Here is a 23,342-nt window from a genome sequence, read left to right as displayed (position 1 = left end):
ATAATAAATTCAGTATAACAATAATATTCTGTAAAATTAAAAGTAATTTATACATCAATCAGATAAAACTCTCCAGAGATGGTGATACACAACATATAAAGGACAAGCTTCAGAACAAAATATGCATTTAGGAATAAGGTTTTGTACATGTAGGTAGCACATGAGAAAATAAGTGGAAGGTGATCAAGTTTATATTAACATGTTAATGGCTTTGTTAAGGCTTTGCAAGAATGAAAAAATATTAATAATATAATATCACCTACCAATTAATTGTACATCATTTATAAGTCAATTATTTGCATTATTATTATTCAATACTAATGATATAAAAATGCATTTTGTAATCTACTATTTATGCAAGTATTAAGCACAGGATCATGAAATAAACTGCACAATACTGTAATGGATAAACCAATTAAGTTTACATTTTCCTATAGCTAAGTCAGTTCTATTAGCAGCAGAGAACAATTATGCCCAACCTCTATTAAATGAAACAATCTTAAGAGCAAGTGATAGAAATATAATAATTTATGCTTGGGAAAATATTATGGAATGGTTCCAAGTATGAAAAATATTAAGTTTTTTGGTTAAAATTTTTTAATTTAAAATTTAAATTTTTAAGTGAATTTTAAACTTTAAAAAAATTATTTAATTTTTTGGTTACTTACTTAAAATAACATTATATAGTTCTTGTTTTTGTAGAAATGCCAATTTCTTCTTTTGCCCTTCCAGACTGTATAGTGACCACAGGCCGTTTGTTCATATCTTCATTATTCTTCGAACCGTGGTTGCACAATCAGACCCACGTACACTGGTTAAAAGCATCACCTAAAAGCAACAACAAAAATGTAGTACACTGACGAATTTTGAATATATATATATATATATATATATATATATATATATATATATATATATATATATATATATATATATATATATATGCCATATACATATATATGCTATGTTGTATGCTACAACTTGGCTGATAATAAAGCCATTCACAACTGCAGGCCTAATAAAAAAAGGAGGTGGCATAGCAATATCTTACAAAGATACCTTCATCTGCAATAGTGTCATTAGTAATAGAGACGACTATTGTGAATATACCTTTGCCAAGTTCTCCAGTAAATCCCTTAAATCCTAATTTTTCAAATGTAAATGTAATTAATTCAATTGGAATTTTCAAATGGAAATGCTGAACATCTGTCCAAACTACCAAACTCTTTGGCATCAGAGGATATGTGTGTTAGGCAGTGTACATTGTACACTAAAAAATCCTTACCATACAGCTCACGAGCCTTTAACACAAAGTACAGCAAAAGATCATGTGCATATTGGCTGTAATTTAACTGAATCAATTTAGGTGATACAAGAATAGAAATGGCTACACTCAGAGTCAGGAAATGGTCATACAATTCTTTGGGTAAGATTCCCTTCAGTACAATCTTACCGGTGTAGAGAAGGAGTTGCCTGTATTCAGTCGCTTTCCATCTATCAACCTCTGAAAGACTTCGAGGTTTACCTGTTCTTTTAGGCGTCACTTTTTGGCCCGTGACATACGCTGCCATCTTGTGTGGTATTCTCTTCTTCTTTCTATAATGTGTGCATACATTCTGAAGGAGAAAGGCCAAGTGCTACATTACCAATTACTATTACAAGATTATTAGTAAAGTATTGTACTGCAAAAAGCAAATAAAATGGGGTAAACTAAACTTTGAAAACAAATAATAATTAAAACAGGTAAATTAGTAAAATAACAAAGGCTTAAGCAGACATGACTCTGCTTAAGCCATGTAAAGCAGACAGATAAGATGGCAATATATAAGGGGAAAAAATTAAAAAGCTAGGATATAAAACTAATTGAGATCAAAAGCATAAATTACTAAAGTAGGGGAAAAAATAACAAATGACTTCATAAAAAAATTATCCAATTGCCAACAGCAACTTGGTAGTACGAGTCTAAGTCTAAGAAACAAAAAAAATTTAAATGCTGTTATCTGCAATGAAACAATACATACTATTGCACGTACCGAAACATTGATGAATGTAAAAAATAGAGAACTATTTGCTGAATGTCCCATAAATGGATTTAAACTATTTTACACAAAGAGGGGGGAGAAGCCATGTATGTTAGGGAATATTTGAAATGTAGTCTCGAAAAGTACACAACTGTGATAGGAAAATTAGGTCACATGGAGGAGTGGGTCTGTATACTATGGAAGACCTTGTATGCTCGGAGCTCCTTAACATTACAAATGAGGTGGTAGAGGTATTGGGATTAAAAATAGAGAAAATAAATTTAGTGATTATTCTAATATACAAACCGCCAGATGCAACGGCCGAGGAATTCACAGAACAGATAAACAAAATGGAGAACTCGATACCTCATATTATCTTCCTAGGTGACTTCAACTTGCCTAGTCTAAGATGGAGAATAGCAAACAATAATATTATACCAGGAAATTTATCGAGACCTACCCACTCAGCTTCCTGGCAATACGTTAGTAATGAATAAATATGATATATTTACTCATTATAATGTTGGTGCTGAATGTACAACACGAAAAAACATAATTTTAATCTGAAAAAGGATCTTTTTATAAAGAAATTAGACGAAAATAAAGAGCTGGTGACGCCAAATCAAGTCGACGATCCAAGCGTCGGTTAGGTTAAGTTGGGTCAACCTAACCTATTATATTTATTCATTACTAACGTATTGCCAGGAAGCTTTGTGAAGCTTGTGTAGCTTGTGGTAGCTTGTGGTAATTAGACGGACCCTCATTTTAACAGAAACTTGGCTAAGTAAAGACTATACCCAACTCTACAACTTAGCTGGTTATAAAGGCATTCATAATTGCAGGCCTAGTAAAAAAGGAGGTGTTATACCAAAACAGATGCAGAACTAGGAAACACCAACACACCTCCAGCCAGGGCCACCAACACACCTCCAGCCAGGGCCACCAACACACCTCCAGCCAGGGCCATCAACACACCTCCAGCCAGGGCCACCAACACACCTCCAGCCAGGGCCATCAACACACCTCCAGCCAGGGCCACCAACACACCTCCAGCCAGGGCCACCAACACACCTCCAGCCAGGGCCACCAACACACCTCCAGCCAGGGCCACCAACACACCTCCAGCCAGGGCCACCAACACACCTCCAGCCAGGGCCACCAACACACCTCCAGCCAGGGCCATCAACACACCTCCAGCCAGGGCCACCAACACACCTCCAGCCAGGGCCATCAACACACCTCCAGCCAGGGCCACCAACACACCTCCAGCCAGGGCCACCAACACACCTCCAGCCAGGGCCACCAACACACCTCCAGCCAGGGCCACCAACACACCTCCAGCCAGGGCCACCAACACACCTCCAGCCAGGGCCACCAACACACCTCCAGCCAGGGCCACCAACACACCTCCAGCCAGGGCCATCAACACGCCTCCAGGGCCATCAACACAACACCACCACCAACACACCTCCAGCCAGGGCCACCAACACACCTCCAGCCAGGGCCACCAACACACCTCCAGCCAGGGCCACCAACACACCTCCAGCCAGGGCCACCAACACACCTCCAGCCAGGGCCACCAACACACCTCCAGCCAGGGCCACCAACACACCTCCAGCCAGGGCCACCAACACACCTCCAGCCAGGGCCACCAACACACTTCCAGCCAGGGCCACCAACACACCTCCAGCCAGGGCCACCAACACACCTCCAGCCAGGGCCATCAACACAACACCACCATCAACACACCATCCAGCCTACCACCACAAGCTTATAAATATACTACACATGTCTAAGAGCAAATAAAAGAAAACAGTTACCTTAACTATTGAAGATGCAGCAGGATTTTGTGGATAAGCCAGCAGCAGTCCCTCTCGACACGGTTTTAAAATGGCGGCGACTACCACAACATGCAACGAGCCTAAAGAATGTCCAGCGCTAGCATTATCTAAACGCTATTATATATTATCAAGCAATACGGAAATCTAAAATAAAAAAAATGATACAAATAATTGTATTAAATATTTATTTGCAATTACAATACCTCGGGAATATATTTTTGCGTTAGCAAAACATATTAAGTTCGTATTTAGTTTAACTCATTTAAATTCTTTACAAATAATAACCTGATTTTACCTGATGGCCATTAACATTAATGTTTTATGTTGATACATTTCATACCCTTATTATTTCAATTTCTTTCTTTATTATGCACCCCATACCCATCCCGTGGGCGGTGGTGTAAAGGATTACAGAGGCACATAATGGGTTCAGGAACTGAACTCTCTAGTTTGTTTAGCTAAGCAAATAACAATTTTTGACGCTAGTTACAAAATTATTAATGTTATATATACATGTACACACTCTCATACATACATGTACATATATATATATATATATATATATATATATATATATATATATATATATATATATATATATATATATATATATATATACGTATACATATATACATACACATGCATATTTATAATCACCCACACAAATACACACATCAATAATCTCTGTGTCACTTATTTTATACATGTTCTTGTAGAACATTCTATTGCGAACACATTGGGCGCTGCCCAATAAACTCGCCCCTCGGGGCAAAATTATTTTTTTTTTAATCTTGGTGGAACATAAAATGGCCGCCTGTGTTTATGCTGTCGTCAGATGGCGCTGTGACATCACAGATGAGGGAAGCACGTACTGCGCATTAATGCCTCGATCCCTCGTTATTTATTTATTTTATTTATTTATATATATACAAGAACGTACATTGGGGGGTTAAGAGACAACATAGAGCTTAAATTAGAATTATAATCTTGTAAAACCACTAGCTTGCATATATAGCGTTTCGGGCAAGTCCTTAAACTAATCTTTGAGCAAATTCTTAAACAGAGTTTTAGAGAAATAATTAAATGTAAAATTGATAAAAAGTGTTTAACAGGTACATTACAGCTTTACTTTACAAGTACAGATGATTTTAAGTAGGATAATTACAGTAAAATTGTCAAAAAATTGTTTACAGGTACGATGCAAGAATTTTCGACACAAAAGCAGATCAGAACAATACACAATAATGAACAAGGAATCCTAAGTACAATTAGGAAAACATCTCAGGGTTATACATTGGATTACTGAAGCACAATATGAGGATCATTACAAATAGTAATGCAGTAGAATATGCACTCATATTCTATTATTAAGTTAATATTAAGTTCCTTCCTCATGTTAAGTATCTTTGTGGTACTAGGGACATCCAAGGATTATCTTCAAGGCTTCGTTCTGCAAGTTTTCAAGCCCTTTAAGCTTTCTTTCAGTCATCAAGGCAAGCAGAGATGCAACATAATCCACTACCTCCTTTATGAACTGGCGTTACTCTTGCGTTTTTAAGGATATCGGGGAAGGTATGACACTCAAGGGATTTGTTGAACAGCAGAGCTATAGGTGGTGCAAGGGCATATGGGAGGCGCTCTTGTATACAATGGATGGGATTTCACTGATGTTCCCAGCTTTGGTTTTTAGTGAATGTATGATGGACACAACATCTGACGGGCTGACTGGTGAGAGGAGAAGAGAGTTTGGATAGCTGCCTGAGAGATATGTGTTGATATGTGTCTGACTCTGTGGGATTTTACTTGCAAGGTTAGCACCAATCGATGAAAAGAAGCTATTAAATTCATTCGCCATTTCTAAGTCAGATGACAGTGTAAGGCCATCCTTAGAGAGTGTTATCTGGTTGTGGGAGTGTTGTTTAGTTCCCAGGATGTTAGAGATGGTATTCCATGTGCTTTTCATGTTGCCTTTTGCTTCTTTGAATCTAGTCTCATAGTATGAAAGTTTTGCTTTTCTTATGATACTGGTAAGCACTGACGAGTACCTTTTAACTACTTCCATTGGAATTAGGCCACTCCTAAATTTCTTTTCGTATTCATGTTTTTTGTTGATTGATTTAATTATGCCACTTGTGAGCCACGGGTTATTTTTTCTTTTATCAGTTACTTGTTTAGTAAGGAGGGGACAGTGAGTGTTGTAGAGGCTTAGAGTTTTGTAGAGAAAGAGGTTAGTTGATGAGTTTATATCCTGTGAATTATTAAATTCAGATTCCCAGTTAATATTGTGAAGTGCATTAGAGAGATTGCCTAAAGCTGATTCACTATGTAGCCTGAATGAAAGTTTTTTGGTTTCTGGTGGTGATGTGTCAATGTTTGCTATGAGGAAAGTAGGATAGTGGTCAGTTGTTCTGTCATAAATTACCCCAGATGTAAGGGGAGCTGTTATATTAGTCCATAGGTGATCCAGGGTAGTGGCAGATGTTTGAGTGACTCGGGTGGGCTTGGTGATTGTGGGGATTAGCATACAGGAGTGCATGCTGTTACGGAAATAGTCAACTTGAGGGTTGTTTTCAACATTCAATAAAGAAATTCTGGAGGGCTTCTGTGCAAGGGTTAGGATGAGCTAGCCTAAGCATTTTTATACCAATTTGACAGTTATTTTCAGTAACACGATAAACAACGCTCGGAATATTAAGTTCCTTTCTCATATTAAGTATCTTTGTGGTACGAGGGCACCCAAGGATTATCCTCACGGCTTCGTTCTGCAATTTTTCAAGCCCTCCAAGCTTTCTTTCAGGATGCCTTAAAGTTAGTTTAGTTCATTTATTATGCACCCCATACCCATCTTGTGGGCAGTAGTGGAAAGGGTTGCAGAGGCACATAATGGGCTCAGGGACTGAACCCCACAATTCATTTGTATGTATGTACCTTACCTAAATAAAATTGTATTGTATTGTATTGTATTGTAATCAAGCTGTCAATGTAATCAATCAGAGCTTTAATATAACAATGTGCTTTAATATACTTACTTATCTCTCTCATCTCATTTTTCTCTTGTAATGTATCTTTCATTTATCAATTCTGATTGAAATTGCCTACTTAAAATTATCTGCTAGATTAAGGACCTGCCCGAAACGCTGCGCGTACTAGTGGCTTTACAAGAATGTAATTACTGTACTATCCAATGTATTCCCACAAACCCAATGTACCTTCTTGTATATATATAAATAAAATATAAATAAAATAAAATAAAATTTAGCTAAGCAAGTTACAATCTTGATGAGCTAGTTACAAAATTCAGTATAAGTCGTCACATCAACAATGGGTTCGAGATCGATCACAAGTACAGTTTCTAAATTAAGCAACTGACATATGTGGAGAGCTAGTGTCACAATTGATATGTTTGTCCTGCACACCGCCCCTCATCCAGTGGGCAGCGGTGGATAGGTTACAATCACTTTGTTACTACTTACAGTTAGCAAACTGGGGATATTTGGCTAAAATTTCTGGTACCAGATAATTTTGAATGAAATATTGACACATCGTTGGTACATTGGTTATAAAATTGTCTCTGAATTCACTATCACATAGTGACGGAGGGTGTGCGAATAATTTTGTTGACAGTTAACATTTGGTCAGGTCTACATCGGCAGATAATGAGAATTCCCAGAAATACTTGTAACCGAGTCTAAGCCGAGCAGTAGTAACATCTAGAAGTCTGCTGATTTTATTGGATGAACCATAGATGTGTCGCTCCTCTTGCATAATAGTATTGAACGAAAGTTAATCTCCCCAAACAATTTCGCGTTTTGGGCAAGTTACCCCTCCACTCTCTCCATTTTTTTTTGGACATTCCCTGGTAGTGTGCGAAAATACTGAAAAGTGTATACTCTTTTCAACTTTGTCACCTTAATTCTCGTCCTATGTCTTTCATTTTGGTATCAATGCGTTCGCAATAGAATTCCCAACAGAACTATGTAAATATAATGTCAAAGACAGCAGCGCGCTCCACCCGCCGACAAGATGAATGTAGGCCAAGGGTACCAGAAAAAGAAAGCTGAGCGTGATAATACTGAAAAGTGTATACCCTTTTCAACTTTGTTACCTCAATTCTCATCCTAGGTTTTTCAATTTAGCATCAATGTGTTCGCAATAGAATTCTCTACAGGACTAAAGGCATATAAACTCCAAAAGCCCGGCTTACCATCCGCAAAAAACAGAGAAAGCGAGAGCGTGTTACCAGGGAGCGCACAAGAGCGATAAAATGTATACACTCTTTTCATTCTGGTCACCTCAATTGTCATCCTAGGTCTTTCATTTTGGTATCAATGTGTTCGCAATAGAATTTCCAGCCGGAATTTATGCATGAAATGTCAAAAACAGCAGCGTGCTCCACCCGCTGACGTGATGAAAGCACGCCGGACCATCCACACAAAACAGAGAAAGTGAGAGAAAGTAACCTGGGAGCACTCTAGTGCAATGTAATGTGAACACACTTTTCACTTTGGTTACCTCAATTCTCGTCATATGTCTTTCATTTTGGTATCAATGTGTTCGCAATTGTATCTGCTGGCATTTTACCCTTTGCTTGGATCTGAAGGGTTTTAGGCTCACCACGATGCAATCTGATAGTACCACACGTGTATATACCTATCTTCAAGCAGCAATTCACTCATTCAAACCGACTTATAATAGTTATCCATATATAAATGGTAATCTTTGTTCTACCTGTTAACCTGTCATATGAAGAAAGATTGTCAAAGCTTATATTACATTCTCTAGAAAAGCAAAGAATTAGGAGTGACATATGGTAGAGGTGCACAATGGGATGAATGGACATAACAAAGGGGACATTAATGGGGTATTAAAAGTAGCAACACAAGACAGAACTCGAAACAAAGTGTAAAAATTGGAAAAATTTAGATTTAGGAAAGAACTCCATGAGTAAATACACTGGGTTTGTACCTTAAGGTTCATGTATGCAATATTACTGAGTTCCAGTTAACTCCCATGCATGCAATTAATTTATGTTATGTTTATGTTTTTTATGTTAAAATGTTTTTGTTGATTTGTTTGTATATTTTCATAAGTAAAGCATGCTTACCGTCTTATTCCAAGTTTTATGATAACTTTACAATGTTTAAAACATAAAGTTCAATATATATTCTGGTTTTCATACAGGAATTATACGTTAATATAACATCATAATAACGTAATGATGTCGTGTAAATAACGTTATACTGACGTCATATAAATGTTATATTTATGTAATAAGAACGTAAATTGGATAGCTTTACAGAAATAAAACATAAAAAAACTAAATGTTGACTGAAAATTATTTATTCTTAAATATAAAGCATGAAAACATTATAATACCATAGCATTTACTATTATTTTTAAATTTTTACATAAATCTTAAAAAACTGTGTCATAAGAATATATGTTTTTAGTTATATCCTTTGGTTTTAAGAATGTCAGATATACGTATTTATGTCAAAAGTTACAGTATTACCTTTGTGGAACTATTTAAAAACGTCCACAAACGTTCTGTGTTTGCTGGGATCCCTGTGTACAGGAATCGTAGCAGACGGGTGGAAACAGGCTAACATAGTTCCAATCTACAAAAGTGGCAGCAGGGAAGACCCCCTCAATTATAGACCTGTATCATTGACAAGTGTAATAGTGAAAGTATTGGAAAAACTAATCAAAACTAAATGGGTAGAACACCTAGAGAGAAATGATATAATATCAGACAGACAGTATGGTTTTCGATCTGGAAGATCCTGTGTATCGAATTTACTCAGTTTCTATGATCGAGCCACAGAGATATTACAGGAAAGAGATGGTTGGGTTGACTGCATCTATCTGGACCTAAAAAAGGCTTTCAACAGAGTTCCACATAAGAGGTTGTTCTGGAAACTGGAAAATATTGGAGGGGTGACAGGTAAGCTTCTATCATGGATGAAAAATTTTCTGACTGATAGAAAAATGAGGGCAGTAATCAGAGGCAATGTATCAGAATGGAGAAATGTCACAAGTGGAGTACCACAGGGTTCAGTTCTTGCACCAGTGATGTTTATTGTGTACATAAATGATCTACCAGTTGGTATACAGAATTATATGAACATGTTTGCTGATGATGCTAAGATAATAGGAAGGATAAGAAATTTAGATGACTGTCATGCCCTTCAAAAAGACCTGGACAAAATAAGTATATGGAGCACCACTTGGCAAATGGAATTTAATGTTAATAAATGTCATGTTATGGAATGTGGAATAGGAGAACATAGACCCCACACAACCTATATATTATGTGAGAAATCTTTAAAGAATTCTGATAAAGAAAGAGATCTAGGAGTGGTTCTAGATAGAAAACTATCACCTGAGGACCACATAAAGAATATTGTGCAAGGAGCCTATGCTATGCTTTCTAACTTCAGAATTGCATTTAAATACATGGATGGCGATATACTAAAGAAATTGTTCATGACTTTTGTTAGGCCAAAGCTAGAATATGCAGCTGTTGTGTGGTGCCCATATCTTAAGAAGCATATCAACAAACTGGAAAAGGTGCAAAGACATGCTACTAAGTGGCTCCCAGAACTGAAGGGCAAGAGCTACGAGGAGAGGTTAGAAGCATTAAATATGCCAAAACTAGAAGACAGAAGAAAAAGAGGTGATATGATCACTACATACAAAATAGTAACAGGAATTGATAAAATCGACAGGGAAGACTTCCTGAGACCTGGAATTTCAAGAACAAGAGGTCATAGATTTAAACTAGCTAAACACAGATGCCGAAGAAATATAAGAAAATTCACCTTCGCAAATAGAGTGGTAGACGGTTGGAACAAGTTAAGTGAGAAGGTGGTGGAGGCCAAGACCGTCAGTAGTTTCAAAGCGTTATATGACAAAGAGTGCTGGGAAGATGGGACACCACGAGCGTAGCTCTCATCCTGTAACTACACTTAGGTAATTACACTTAGGTAATTACACACACACACAAACACACACACACACACACACACACACCAATTTATTTTATATAATTTAAACAAAAAATTTATACCAAAACAGAGATGCAGGACCAGAAAACAGGATTGGTTCGACAGAAATTGTGAGAGGGCAAGAGACCAAAAGACACAAAAATGGAATCAGTATAGGAAGAGGCCAAACCCCCAAACATACCAGCGATACAAAGATGCGAGAAACAATTATACAGCAGTAAGGAGAGAGGCAGAAAGAAATTTTGAAAAAGGGATAGCAGATAAATGTAAAACAGAACCGGGCCTATTCTACAAATTCATAAACAACAAATTGCAGGTAAAGGATAATATCCAGAGGTTGAAAATGGGAAACAGATTCACGGAAAATGAAAAGGAAATGTGTGAAACATTAAATGAAAAGTTCCAAAGTGTGTTTGTACAAAATGAAATCTTCAGAGAACCAGACACAATAAGAATTCCAGAGAACAACATAGAGCGGATAGAGGTGTCTAGAGATGAAGTGGAAAATATGCTAAAGGAGCTCGGGAGGAACAAAGCAGCTGGCCCAGATGGCATTTCACCATGGGTTCTGAGAGAATGTGCATCTGAGCTTAGCATTCCACTTCACCTGATCTTTCAGGCATCACTGTGTACAGGAATCGTAGCAGACATGTGGAAACAGGCTAACATAGTTCCAATCTACAAAAGTGGCAGCAGGGAAGACCCCCTCAATTATAGACCTGTATCATTGACAAGTGTAATAGTGAAAGTATTGGAAAAGCTAATCAAAACTAAATGGGTAGAACACCTGGAGAGAAATGATATAATATCAGACAGACAGTATGGTTTTCGATCTGGAAGATCCTGTGTATCGAATTTACTCAGTTTCTATGATCGGGCCACAGAGATATTACAGGAAAGAGATGGCTGGGTTGACTGCATCTATCTGGACCTAAAAAAGGCTTTCGACAGAGTTCCACATAAGAGGTTGTTCTGGAAACTGGAAAATATTGGAGGGGTGACAGGTAAGCTTCTATCATGGATGAAAAATTTTCTGACTGATAGAAAAATGAGGGCAGTAATCAGAGGCAATGTATCGGAATGGAGAAATGTCACAAGTGGAGTACCACAGGGTTCAGTTCTTGCACCAGTGATGTTTATTGTGTACATAAATGATCTACCAGTTGGTATACAGAATTATATGAACATGTTTGCTGATGATGCTAAGATAATAGGAAGGATAAGAAATTTAGATGACTGTCATGCCCTTCAAGAAGACCTGGACAAAATAAGTATATGGAGCACCACTTGGCAAATGGAATTTAATGTTAATAAATGTCATGTTATGGAATGTGGAATAGGAGAACATAGACCCCATACAACCTATATATTATGTGAGAAATCTTTAAAGAATTCTGATAAAGAAAGAGATCTAGGAGTGGTTCTAGATAGAAAACTATCACCTGAGGACCACATTAAGAATATTGTGCAAGGAGCCTATGCAATGCTTTCTAACTTCAGAATTGCATTTAAATACATGGATGGCGATATACTAAAGAAGTTGTTCATGACTTTTGTTAGGCCAAAGCTAGAATATGCAGCTGTTGTGTGGTGCCCATATCTTAAGAAGCACATCAACAAACTGGAAAAGGTGCAAAGACATGCTACTAAGTGGCTCCCAGAACTGAAGGGCAAGAGCTACGAGGAGAGGTTAGAAGCATTAAATATGCCAAAACTAGAAGACAGAAGAAAAAGAGGTGATATGATCACTACGTACAAAATAGTAACAGGAATTGATAAAATCGACAGGGAAGACTTCGCGAGACCTGGAACTTCAAGAACAAGAGGCCATAGATTTAAACTAGCTAAACACAGATGCCGAAGAAATATAAGAAAATTCACCTTCGCAAATAGAGTGGTAGACGGTTGGAACAAGTTAAGTGAGAAGGTGGTGGAGGCCAAGACCGTCAGTAGTTTCAAAGCGTTATATGACAAAGAGTGCTGGGAAGACGGGACACCACGAGCGTAGCTCTCATCCTGTAACTACACTTAGGTAATTACACTTAGGTAATTACACACACACACACACACACACACACACACACACACACACACACACACACACACACACACACACACACACACACACTCACTCACTCACTCACTCACTCACTCACTCACTCACTCACTCACTCACTCACACTCTCTCTCTCTCTCTCTCTCTCTCTCTCTCTCTCTCTCTCTCTCTCTCTCTCTCTCTCTCTCTCTCTCTCTCTCTCTCTCTCTCTCTCTCTCTCTCTCTCTCTCTCTCTCTCTCTCTCTCCTCCTCCCCCCCCCCCCACCCCCACCCCCCCCGGGAGGTAAACCTGTAACACAGGTTTACCCGTGTTACAGGTTTAAGTCTTCCTCCAATGAAGTCTATGGGTTCAACAAATCCCATGCCACACTCCCAACAAAAAGAAGGAACAGTCTGCCAACTGGACTTAAATTCACGAAGCAACATGTATTTCTTTGTAAGTATGTGTTCTACAAAGGTTCCTAAGTACCGGTTAAGAACGCTCCAAAGAGCGATTCAGAAAAGTGTACGTACGAAGATTTTTAAGAAGTTCACTTAGGAGTCACTAGATGTCACTAGGGATTTTAGTTTGGCCAATCAGACAGAAGGTATCATTTTCATCTTACAGCTGTAGCCAATCATGACGCTGGCATATCGGAGCGTATGCGTGAACACTAGCAACATATTTACGTCAAATTTTCTTATAAAATTAGTATATTTTGAAGGCAAACTGTTTTTTCAAATTCTACAGTCAGCACCAACATTGTAGTAAACAAATATGTTACATTTTCTGGGGGGAGCCCCGTCGGCTCCCCGGAGCTATCCCAGGCTGATATGCTAATGTCAGACTTTGGCATCAGTCATGTGTATGGAGTTCTTAAGCCTACTGGGGACCACGTCCAGAACCGGGCCCCCTCAGAGAGGCAAGGGGAGCAATGGCCTATAAAAGTCCCCGTGTGGTTGGAAGCATTCTATGTCTGCCATCGACCGGAACAGGCACCCAGAAAGGTAAGCGCCTCAAAACAAACCCCTATTCTGGTTAAAATTGCTACCAAAAGCCGAACTAGTGGATAGAACTCCCCAACCGAAAACAAGCAAACTAGTGTGACGTCACACGCCGCGGCGCCGCTGTCTGCGCAGCTCCCCCCTCCCCGGGAGGGGTAAGGGGGAGCCCCAGGCCCTCCACACCGGCTACCCACACCTCAGTTCTTGAGGCTGATGTTATAGGCGATGGTCGTGTGCTCTGGCTCCGGTGTCGCTACTGCACTGTGTTTTGCGTGTGGTGTTTGTTTTGTGGGTGCAAGGGCCAGGAGTTATCTTCAGTACTCGGGCTGCATGCGCCTAGGGCTGCCTTCCCTAGGTGCCCTGTAAGTACTGCCCTTGGGGCTTGGGGCCACCTTCCACAGGCTCCTCGGGGTCTGCCTCTGCTGGTCCGTTTTACCTTTCGGGTTTTCGGCCGCCTGTTGGGCTCTTGGGTGTTCTGTTCTCCCTTGTTACTGGCAGGTAAGAGGCAGTTTGCACTGGTAGGGGCGCAGGGTGCTGCACAGCTTGTATTCTCGACATAGCGGCCGTCTCTGTTCCTTGGGGTTCGCTGTCCTCTTGCGGGGTTCTGTTTTTCTTTTTTTTTTTTGTCTGGTGGGGGGGGTTCTGTCATTTTATTCAGTTTGTTTTTGCGTCTTCGTCGTGTTAGTTCCTTGTCTGTTCGGGTGGTCTTGTCCTTCCTCTGGTGGTTGTTTCAGGACCGTCATCTTATGCCTAATACTGTCGCCTTGTATCGTGCGGCGCTGGCGGAGCCGCTTCAGCTTGCCTTTGGTATCGATATTACGTCTGCGTCATTTCGCAAGCTGTCTCGTTGCATTGTTTCACCTCCGGCCTGCTCATGCGTCGCCTGAGCCGTCCTGGTCTTTGGACAGAGTGCTCGCTTTCCTTTCGTCTCCTCGTTTCGTTGTGGCCCCTTCGGTCCAGGATTGTTTTTCCAAGGAACTTTTCTTGTTGGCTTTGGCCTCTGGGGGTCAGGTAGGGAAGCTTCATGCTCTCCTCCGGTGCAGGGGTTTCTGCTCTTTTGGTCATGGTGATTGTTTTGTTCACTTGCAGCCATCTCCTTCTTTTCTGGCGAAGAATGAGACTGCTGTGTTCCGGAGGGGTCCATGGGTGGTTGATGCTTGGTTGGTCAGGCCGGAGGTGCATCATGTTTTGTGTCCGGTTGCGGCGCTTTGCCGTTATTTGCGCGCCTCGGCTTCTGTGTCCGGGGACGCGCTGTGGGTTGATCCGGTTTCCCTTCTTCCCTGTTCGCGGGTTCGGGTCTCCTAGGTCGTTCGCAGGGTTATTAAGTCCAGCCAGCCTGCTGTCTATCCCCGTGCCCATGACGTTCGTAAGTTCGCGGCACTTGCTGCCGTCTTTGGGAATATGTCTTGGTCTGATATTTGGGCGCAGGGATTTTGGCATTCGAACAGGGTCCTGGCTGCTCGTTACCTTGTGAATGTCCCTGGGCCCCGTCAGGCTTGTGTTGCTTTGGGTCGGCGGTTGCAGCCAGTTGTCTCGGCTTCGAGTTGAGGAGTGAGCGACGACTGCCTCCCGGGTAAGTCCCTCTTTTTCTGTCTGTGGGTAGTTATCTCCGGGGAGCCGACGGGGCTCCCCCCAGAAAACCAGCGTTGATTGTAATGAAACGCCATTTTCTAGGTGAGTCCCGCAGGCTCCCCGGCATCCCTCCCTCCCTCCAGTCGGCGTTTTTTTCGCGTTTTTGACATCCAGCCTCAAGAACTGAGGTGTGGGTAGCCGGCGTGGAGGGTCTGGGGCTCCCCCTTCCCCCCTCCTGGGGAGGGGGAGCTGCGCAGACAGTGGCGCGGCGACGTGTGACGTCACACTAGTTTGCTTGTTTTTCTGTTGGGGAGTTCTATCCACTAGTTCGGCTTTTGGTAGCAATTTTAACCAGAATAGGGGTTTGTTTTGAGGCGCTTACCTTTCTGGGTGCCTGTTCCAGTCGATGGCAGACATAGAATGCTTCCAACCACACAGGGGTTTCTATAGGCCATTGCTCCCCTTGCCTCTCTGAGGGGGCGTGGTTCTGGCTGTGGTCCCCGGTAGGCCTAAGAACTCCGTACACATGACTGATGCCAAAGTCTGACATTAGCATATCAGCCTGGGAAAGCTCCGGGGAGCCTCCGAGACTCACCCAGAAAATGTCGTTTCATTACATTCAACGCTGGTTGTTTTGGGGTGCCTACTTTTCTGGGTGCCAGACCCGGTCAATGGCAGACAGAATGCTCCCAATCACATGGGGGTTTTTATAGGCCATTTCTCCTCTTGCCTCTCTGAGGTGGGGCAAGGTTCTGGCTCGTGGTCCCCGGTAGGCAAGAACTCCATGCACATTGACTGATGCCATAAAGTTAATATATATCTATCAGCCTGGATAGCTCCAGGGAGCCTCCGGGTCTCACCCAGAAAATGGTGTTTCGTTACATTCAATGCTGGGTTTTTCCCCTGTGATTAGGGAACACAAATGAACACTTTTATAGGATGATTTTTTTTTCCTTGCACCTGGGTGTTTTGCAGGCTATAATCACAAGAGCAGCCTTGGGTTATCATTTACAAAATTAAATTTTTTTTATGATGTGGGAAGACAAATACTGTACTTTGTGGGATTATTCCGAAAACTTTTCATCTTGAGGAGCATCAGAAGACAGACTTTAAGGGAAGAGGGGAAGGGCCTTCAACACTATATAATATTAGAGTTTTATGTTTTCCTTTATAATATTAAGAATACAATATAAAATAAATGCTTGAAATATATATTGCTGTTTTTCTTACAAAGTTTTTAAACTTGTTCAATAATATTACCTTTAAAAATTATTGATTAGTCATGTTTAATATTTTAGTGATAATTGGATGGTTCTGTTTTCCACAGAACTTTGGGGTTATTCCCCATGTATCAGCACACAGGGTTGGCCACTATGGAGGCTCGGTAGCACTGGCTGATTACTGCCCTTACATTCAGGAATTTACTTGGAAAAGTCAGGATATCATTATTCGTGGTTCACACTGCCAATACGAGGAAAATAATCCAGGTATGTAGAAAGTTTTGAGTTTCTTTGATTAGCCAGTGTATTTATACTTCGGCTAGCTGGTTTTAAATGCCTGAAGGGTATTTACAGAATTTAAAGAGGGTTCTGTTCTTGTATGGTGTCACACCACCAAGATTTAAATAATATCAATTTCTTTGCTCTTCTAGTTGGAATATTACAATTGCATTATTTCTAAGTAACAATTCATATTCTGAATATTGTCTTCTTAAAACTATAATAAAATATCTTGATAATATTTGGAGCATTTGAAAATAAGTGATATAGATCCCATGTGCATTCACATATTTTGTTGTGGGGGTCTGTCCAATTCTCATTTATTCTGAATGCAAGGGAGAAAAATCACAACACCTATAATCACCTGAAAAAGGCCATCCATTTTTCACTTTGTTATACAGTGGTACTTCCACTTACGAATTTAATCCATTCCCAGAGATGGGTCGTAACTCAAAAATACGCAACTTGAAAAAAAATTCCCATAATAAATAATATAAATTGAATTAATCCATTCCACACCCCAAAAATATTAATTTAAAAATACATTTCATACTGAATACTACTATTTTTATACTATCTACAATATAGTATGTATATCTTACTTTTATTGAGGACTCTTGTTGGCGTATGGAAGATGGTAAGGAGGGGGGGAGAAAGAGATGTTACTGTTTGGAAGGGAAGTCCCCTTCCATTATAACATCAGGCAGTGATGACTTTTCTGGGGTACTCTCTTTATGTTCTGCAGGCATTCCATTAGGACCTGGTTGTGGCTCACAGCTTGCTTGTTTTACTCAAAATCTGTCTAAAGACACTTTTTCTGTGGGGAGCCCCTACTGCTCCCTGGAGCTTATCGGGCTAATGTATGTTATATTAGACTGGGACATTAGCTAAGGAGTTCAGACCGACCAGCGCCAGAACCTGGCCCCTTCAGAGAGGTTTCAGGGAGCAACGGCCTGGGAAAACCCCCTTGTGGTTGGGGTTTTCCTTATCTGCCATCGACCTGGGTTTGCACCCAGAAAGGTAGGCATAACAAAACAAACCCCACATGGTAAAAAAACTAAAACAAAAAAACCGAACAGAGAGGTAGAAACTCCCTACAATCTCAAGGAAACAAGCAAACATCACACTTTACTGCCGTACCGATTGTCCGCGCAGCCCTCCCCGCCCTGAGAGGGGGAGGGGGAAGCCCCGGACCTACTGTGCCGGTTGCCTAGCATCAGTCCGTAAGCTAATGTCAACTGGGATAGATGCTTCTCTGGCCTCAGTTTCCTAGGCGGTGTTTGCCTTGTGTGGCGTTCACTGCCGTGTGTTGTGTTGTGCGGTGGCCACGAGTACCTCATCAGTGCCGGGGCTGCATGCGCTTCGGGGCTTCCTTCCCTAAGTGCCCTGTGAGTACTGCCCCTGCTTGTATGGGTCTTCTTCCCTGGGGCGTTCGGGAACCATTCCCGTAGAGGTTCTTTGTGTTCGGCATTGCCTCACCCTTGGGGCCAGCTGGGGCTTGGGGCCCTTGTTTGGCCCTGGAAAGGGACTGGGATTGTGCTGGTTAGGGCGTCAAGGTGTTGCACGACCTGCCACCTAAGCAGCGACCGGTTCCTGTTGCCTTTAGAGACGGTGTACTTTTGTGGGGTTTTTCTTTTTTTATTTTCATTTGCCTGGTGGGGGTCTGCCTAGTCTGGCTATAGTTCCACTGGTAGTGTTTGGTGGCCCTCTGCTAGGCCCCGTGATTGTACACGTCGCAGGGGTTTTCAGTGTTGTCCTCTACCCCTTGTTATTTTTGGGTGTTTAACTAGTTAGCAACACCTTGCCCGGGCTTCCCGTAGTTGTTACCCCTATAGACCCTGGAAACCTCTGTTGGGGCTCGGTGGGCAATTGAATGTGTCTTCCGGGTCCCAACCCGTCTTGTACGGGATCATTAGTTGCTGTGCCCTTGCCTCCGGGTGACAGTCGCCACTTTTTACCTCTGTCATGTTGCCTGTTGGGTCACTGACACCTTGACCCGGAGTCTTGCGAGAGAGAGATTCTCTGTTTGTTCTCCAGTACTCTCCTGATGTTGTTACTGTTCAGAGTACAGGCAGCTTCAGTGTTGCAAGCTAGGTAAGGTTGCTGCAACACACTAGGTTGGTTTCCCACTCGGATGCCCCGAGACCGCCCCTTTTTGGTTAGGTGCTGTTTGCCTCTTTCCCTCCCTGTTCCCGGCTCCGGACCGTCTGCGGGTTTCGGGGTCGGGGCGTGGTTTAGTTGGGGCCGAGACTCGAGCGGTTTTTGGGGGCTGCCCCGTTCGGGTTGGGGATGGAGGTTTTCTAGCCTGTTCCTCCTGCCAATGCTTCTGGGGCTTACCAGCGGCCCTTTTTTTGCTGCCTTTCCCATGGACTCTAACTTTTCTTTAAGGGCGGAGGGCTTGGAGGACGCCTCTGCCCCGGGGCCTCTGTTGCTGGTTCCCGGGGCTGTGGGGGATGCCTGCTAGCAGTTTTGGGGCAGTTTGCCCCTTTCTGGGTTTTCTGCTTCTGGGCTGAATTTTTCGCCCATCCAGTCTGCTTGCTTCCCACTTTTGCTGGCGTGTTTTCGTATCTTTTGCGTCCGTCACAGCCTTCTGTTCTGGTGGCCATTTTCTTCTGACGGTTTCCCGGCATGGCCACCAGGGCGGCGTTGCGGTTTGTTTACATGCGCCTGGGTGTGTGAGCGAGCGTCTTGGGTGAGTTTTTCACCTCCTTTCAGGGGTTTTATTCTCCTGTTGTCGTTTCTTTGCTTTTCTGGTGTTTTCTGCCCGCTTCCTGTTCCTCCAGAAACGATTGAGTGCTGATTTTGCACCGGGTTTTTCGTTTTGTCCGTTTTGGGTCTGGGCTCTCGGGTTTGGGCTCAGTGTCCCTGGCTGTTATGCTTGCTCCCACACCTTGTGTGGGAGCAAGCATAACAAGCTTGTGTTTTTCGGTCTGTTTTGACCATTTCCCTGGAGGGTCTGTCTGGGGCTGTGCTTTGCCTTTCTGTGGTGTTTCTCCGCCGGCAAATGTGGTGGTTTGGGCTCCCCCCTGGTTCGATTCTGGGTTCCTTTGGGTTCTTTAGTTTCGTTCTGGAGGTTTCTTCCTCTTGGGCCCCCCTTTGTGGGTTCAGGGGGCTTTGTTTCCTCGTGTGTGACCCGGTTCTGCCTTCTGGGGTTCTGGAGTCTTCCTGGCTTACAAACTGATCTTTTTGGGTCTTGTCACGTGTTGTGGTCATGCTGGGACTTTGGGGTTTTGTTGTCGAGGTGGGCCTTTTGATGCAGTTTCGTGCCTTCTTCGCCTGGCCGACGTGGTGCTCTCTGCCCACTGGTCGGCGGCTTGTAATTTTCTTTTCACATATGTGTGTGTGTACACATGTGCATGTACATGTGTACACTGTGTGTGTGCACATGTGTATGTGCATACGCACGTATGTGTAACATACCTTGTGTGTATGTGTCTATGTATGTGTATATACATAATATTTATATGTATATTGTTACGGTGCCCTCTCCTATTTCTTTCGTTTGCCGGCTTAAAGAGTCATATCAGCTCTCCCTACTGATTCTCTGAGGTTCAGGGAGTCTAATGATATATGTGGCGACCAGACCGGCTGCCAGTTAAGGGAAGGAAGTTATATTATAAGTTGTAAATAAAGGAAAATTGGCGCCCTGTTATAAAATGAAACAGTATCCCCTACGGCAGATATGACCTTTTGGAAGGGACACAAGCCGATCGCGGATTGGCCGACGTAGGTCGCGGGCGACAAATCAGGGCCCGCCATGACATCACCGAGTGCCCCGGGCGGCGCCAACGTCAGAGTTGTTCTGACCTTGGAAGCGACAGGACGCGCCTCGGTCTGCTCTCAAGGATTGGAGGCTCTGCAAGCCTTGTTCAGTGGATTGAGCTGGCCATCGCAGCCCACCATAGTTATTGGAGACCCTGCGCTTCTGGGAAGCAAAAGAGGAACCAAGTTCAGTGAGCAGAGAAGTGCCAAACTTGGAAAATAGTCGGCGACGACGCTGGGCGGCGCCGCTGGCTGGACGTTGAGGTCTGGAAGGTGGGCGGGCAGGCCTAGCTGTGACTGGGGTCACATCCACTGAGAATCTTGGAAGGACGACACCGTGCCTAGGACAAGGAGCAACGCCTTGTGGGAGAGGCGAGTGTGGGGAAAATAGTGATTTGCTCAGCGCCCATCGATGAACCAGGATTGGGGCAGCTGAATCTCAGGGATTGGAACGGCGACGACGCGAAGGCTCCACGACATCTGAGGACCTGTGGAACGTCCTGGATCGTCAAGGATCGACCCAAGGAAGCGTGGGAACCTCACACCATCGAGGGACAGGCGTCGTGAGCCAGGAATGTAAGGTAGATCATTTTCCCTCCCATTACCCCTTGTATGAGTAGGCTAGTTAGGCCACAATATTTACTTGTGTATGTGGCAGCAAGACTTTATTACTTTAATAGTAGAATAGGCTGCAAGGCAGCTTGAGTCCAGGACTGTCAGAGAGGACAGTGTGTATGGATGGCAGGACAGTGAAGAAGAGGCGCCGACGTGGTGAAGAGGCCCTCCTGTGAGAGTGTGAGACTCCTGTCTTTCTGCCCAGTTGAAGGAGGGTTGGAGGTCGTGGAAGAAGAGGCTGACGATCTCCAGACTCATTATCCATATTTCCGTATTCATGTATTACTTGTGATTGTGTGTGTGTGTTCATGTAATTTGCATCAGTAAATCCACACATTTTATCACTGTGTTTGAGTGTGCCTCCATTTATGATATTTCTCTGTGAGCATACATTTCTGGCTACAAACAATATATAATACACCCACTGAACTGCGTTGCTGGGGCGCAGATATAATAACCCAGCTGGCGACCTTGCTAAGAGGAAGATAGAGAAGACAGGCGGGAAAGGAGTTCCTGCAACCTTTTTTGTCTGGCAGGCAAGACTCAGGGAGGTCATGGTTATAGGTAAGCCTGAGTCTTCCTTCACTCCCCCACGGGTCTAGGCCAGAACTGTTAACAGCAGTTTCCCCGTGTTTGACTGAAGGGCTTCCGGGGTGAATCAGTGGCACCCCTTTGAGGTGGAAGCAAAGACCTGCGGAGGTGGGCATTGTTGGTCCTCTCTTGTGTGACCAAGGAGACTCCGGTGAATCCAGGGAGTCGGAGGGGCTGAGTATTTGGGCCTTTGAGCCCCTAGCAGCCGAGTGTTAGCAGAGCCCCGGACCACCCACCCCCACGTGACAGAGAACTGGCGACCTCGCCAGGATTCGAACCCCAGTAGCCAAGAACTGTGAACTTCGCCAGGAAGCGTGGATCAAGCTACAGTGTGGATCAAATTTCAAGACAAGTGTTGCCAGGGTACTAATACAGTGTGGACAGTGAATTCGGTGGTACTGTTACTCAACCAGCTAAGGGACTGAAACGGTGAAATTAGTGCCTACTAACTTGTCTGTGCTGTCGTGTATGCTTGATGATATAGAGATGGAGGAAGACAAAGTAAAGAAATTTATTGACACAAGGGACGAGAGAATTTTGGAAGAGTGTGCCAAGGCCCAGCTCCAACAAGTGGCAAACCACTTTGGGATCAGGTTGAGGACAACTAAGGTAGCGGAGCGAAGGATAGAGATCATGGCACAGCTCACAGCTCGAGAGGAAGCGACGGGAGAGGAGCCATCTCAAGAGGAGCCGTCCCGAGGAGAGCCGTCGCAAGGTGAACCGTCCCGACTAGGGCCTCCCCAAGCGCCTACCAGTGTGGAGAGAATTCACAGTGAACATGGGAGCAGTGGGAGGTCCGGCTGTAGTAAGAGGAGCCTTCAACTGGAAATAATGAAGATGCAACTGGAAGCCCAGCTGCGACGAGAGGAGAGAGAAGCGCAAATGCAGCGAGAGGAGAGAGAAGCGCAAATGCAGCGAGAGGAGCGAGAAGCTCGGCTGCAGCGAGAAGAAGGAGAGACAACTGCGACTGGAGGAGATAAAGGCAAAGAAAGAAGTCGAATTGCGTCGCGTTGAACGTGGTCTGCCCTCACTACCTGCACAGCGGGATGACCTCAAGGTAAGGGAACGTGACTTACCTACGTTCGAACCACAAGAAGCTGAGGCGTTCTTCGAACACTTTGAACGGATAGCGACTCTGAAGGAGTGGCCGGAAGATGATTGGGCTGCTCTGGTCCAGGGCAGATTGACTGGTGAGGCCCGGGAAGCCTATAACATGCTGGACCTAGAGGAGTGTACTAGTTATGACGCGATTAAGAATGTGGTTCTCCACTCATTCCGGCTGACTCCGGAGATGTACCGGAAGCGGTTCAGAGAGTGTACAAGAGCGTCGGGAAAGACTTACGCCGAGACCGCCAGGGATATGGAACGGAAATTCCTACGATGGTTGAAGGCGG

The 23,342-nt window shown here is 43.2% G+C and overlaps 1 protein-coding gene across 1 annotated transcript in view; it reads left to right on the top strand.

Moving 5' to 3' along the window:
- Invadolysin (leishmanolysin-like peptidase, invadolysin) overlaps window positions 1-23,342 on the top strand; it is a gene marked incomplete in the record, with an annotated part of 420,119 nt that overhangs the window by 364,809 nt on the left and 31,968 nt on the right. Inside the window, 1 exon segment of the mRNA XM_069323797.1 lies at window positions 16,809-16,968. Coding sequence (XP_069179898.1) covers window positions 16,809-16,968 — 160 coding nt within the window.

The sequence above is a fragment of the Procambarus clarkii genome, chromosome 13, assembly GCF_040958095.1.
Source record: "Procambarus clarkii isolate CNS0578487 chromosome 13, FALCON_Pclarkii_2.0, whole genome shotgun sequence".
Taxonomy (NCBI): domain Eukaryota; kingdom Metazoa; phylum Arthropoda; class Malacostraca; order Decapoda; family Cambaridae; genus Procambarus; species Procambarus clarkii.
The sequence above is the reverse complement of the archived record's forward strand: the minus strand, read 5'-3'. Positions and strand labels throughout refer to the sequence as shown.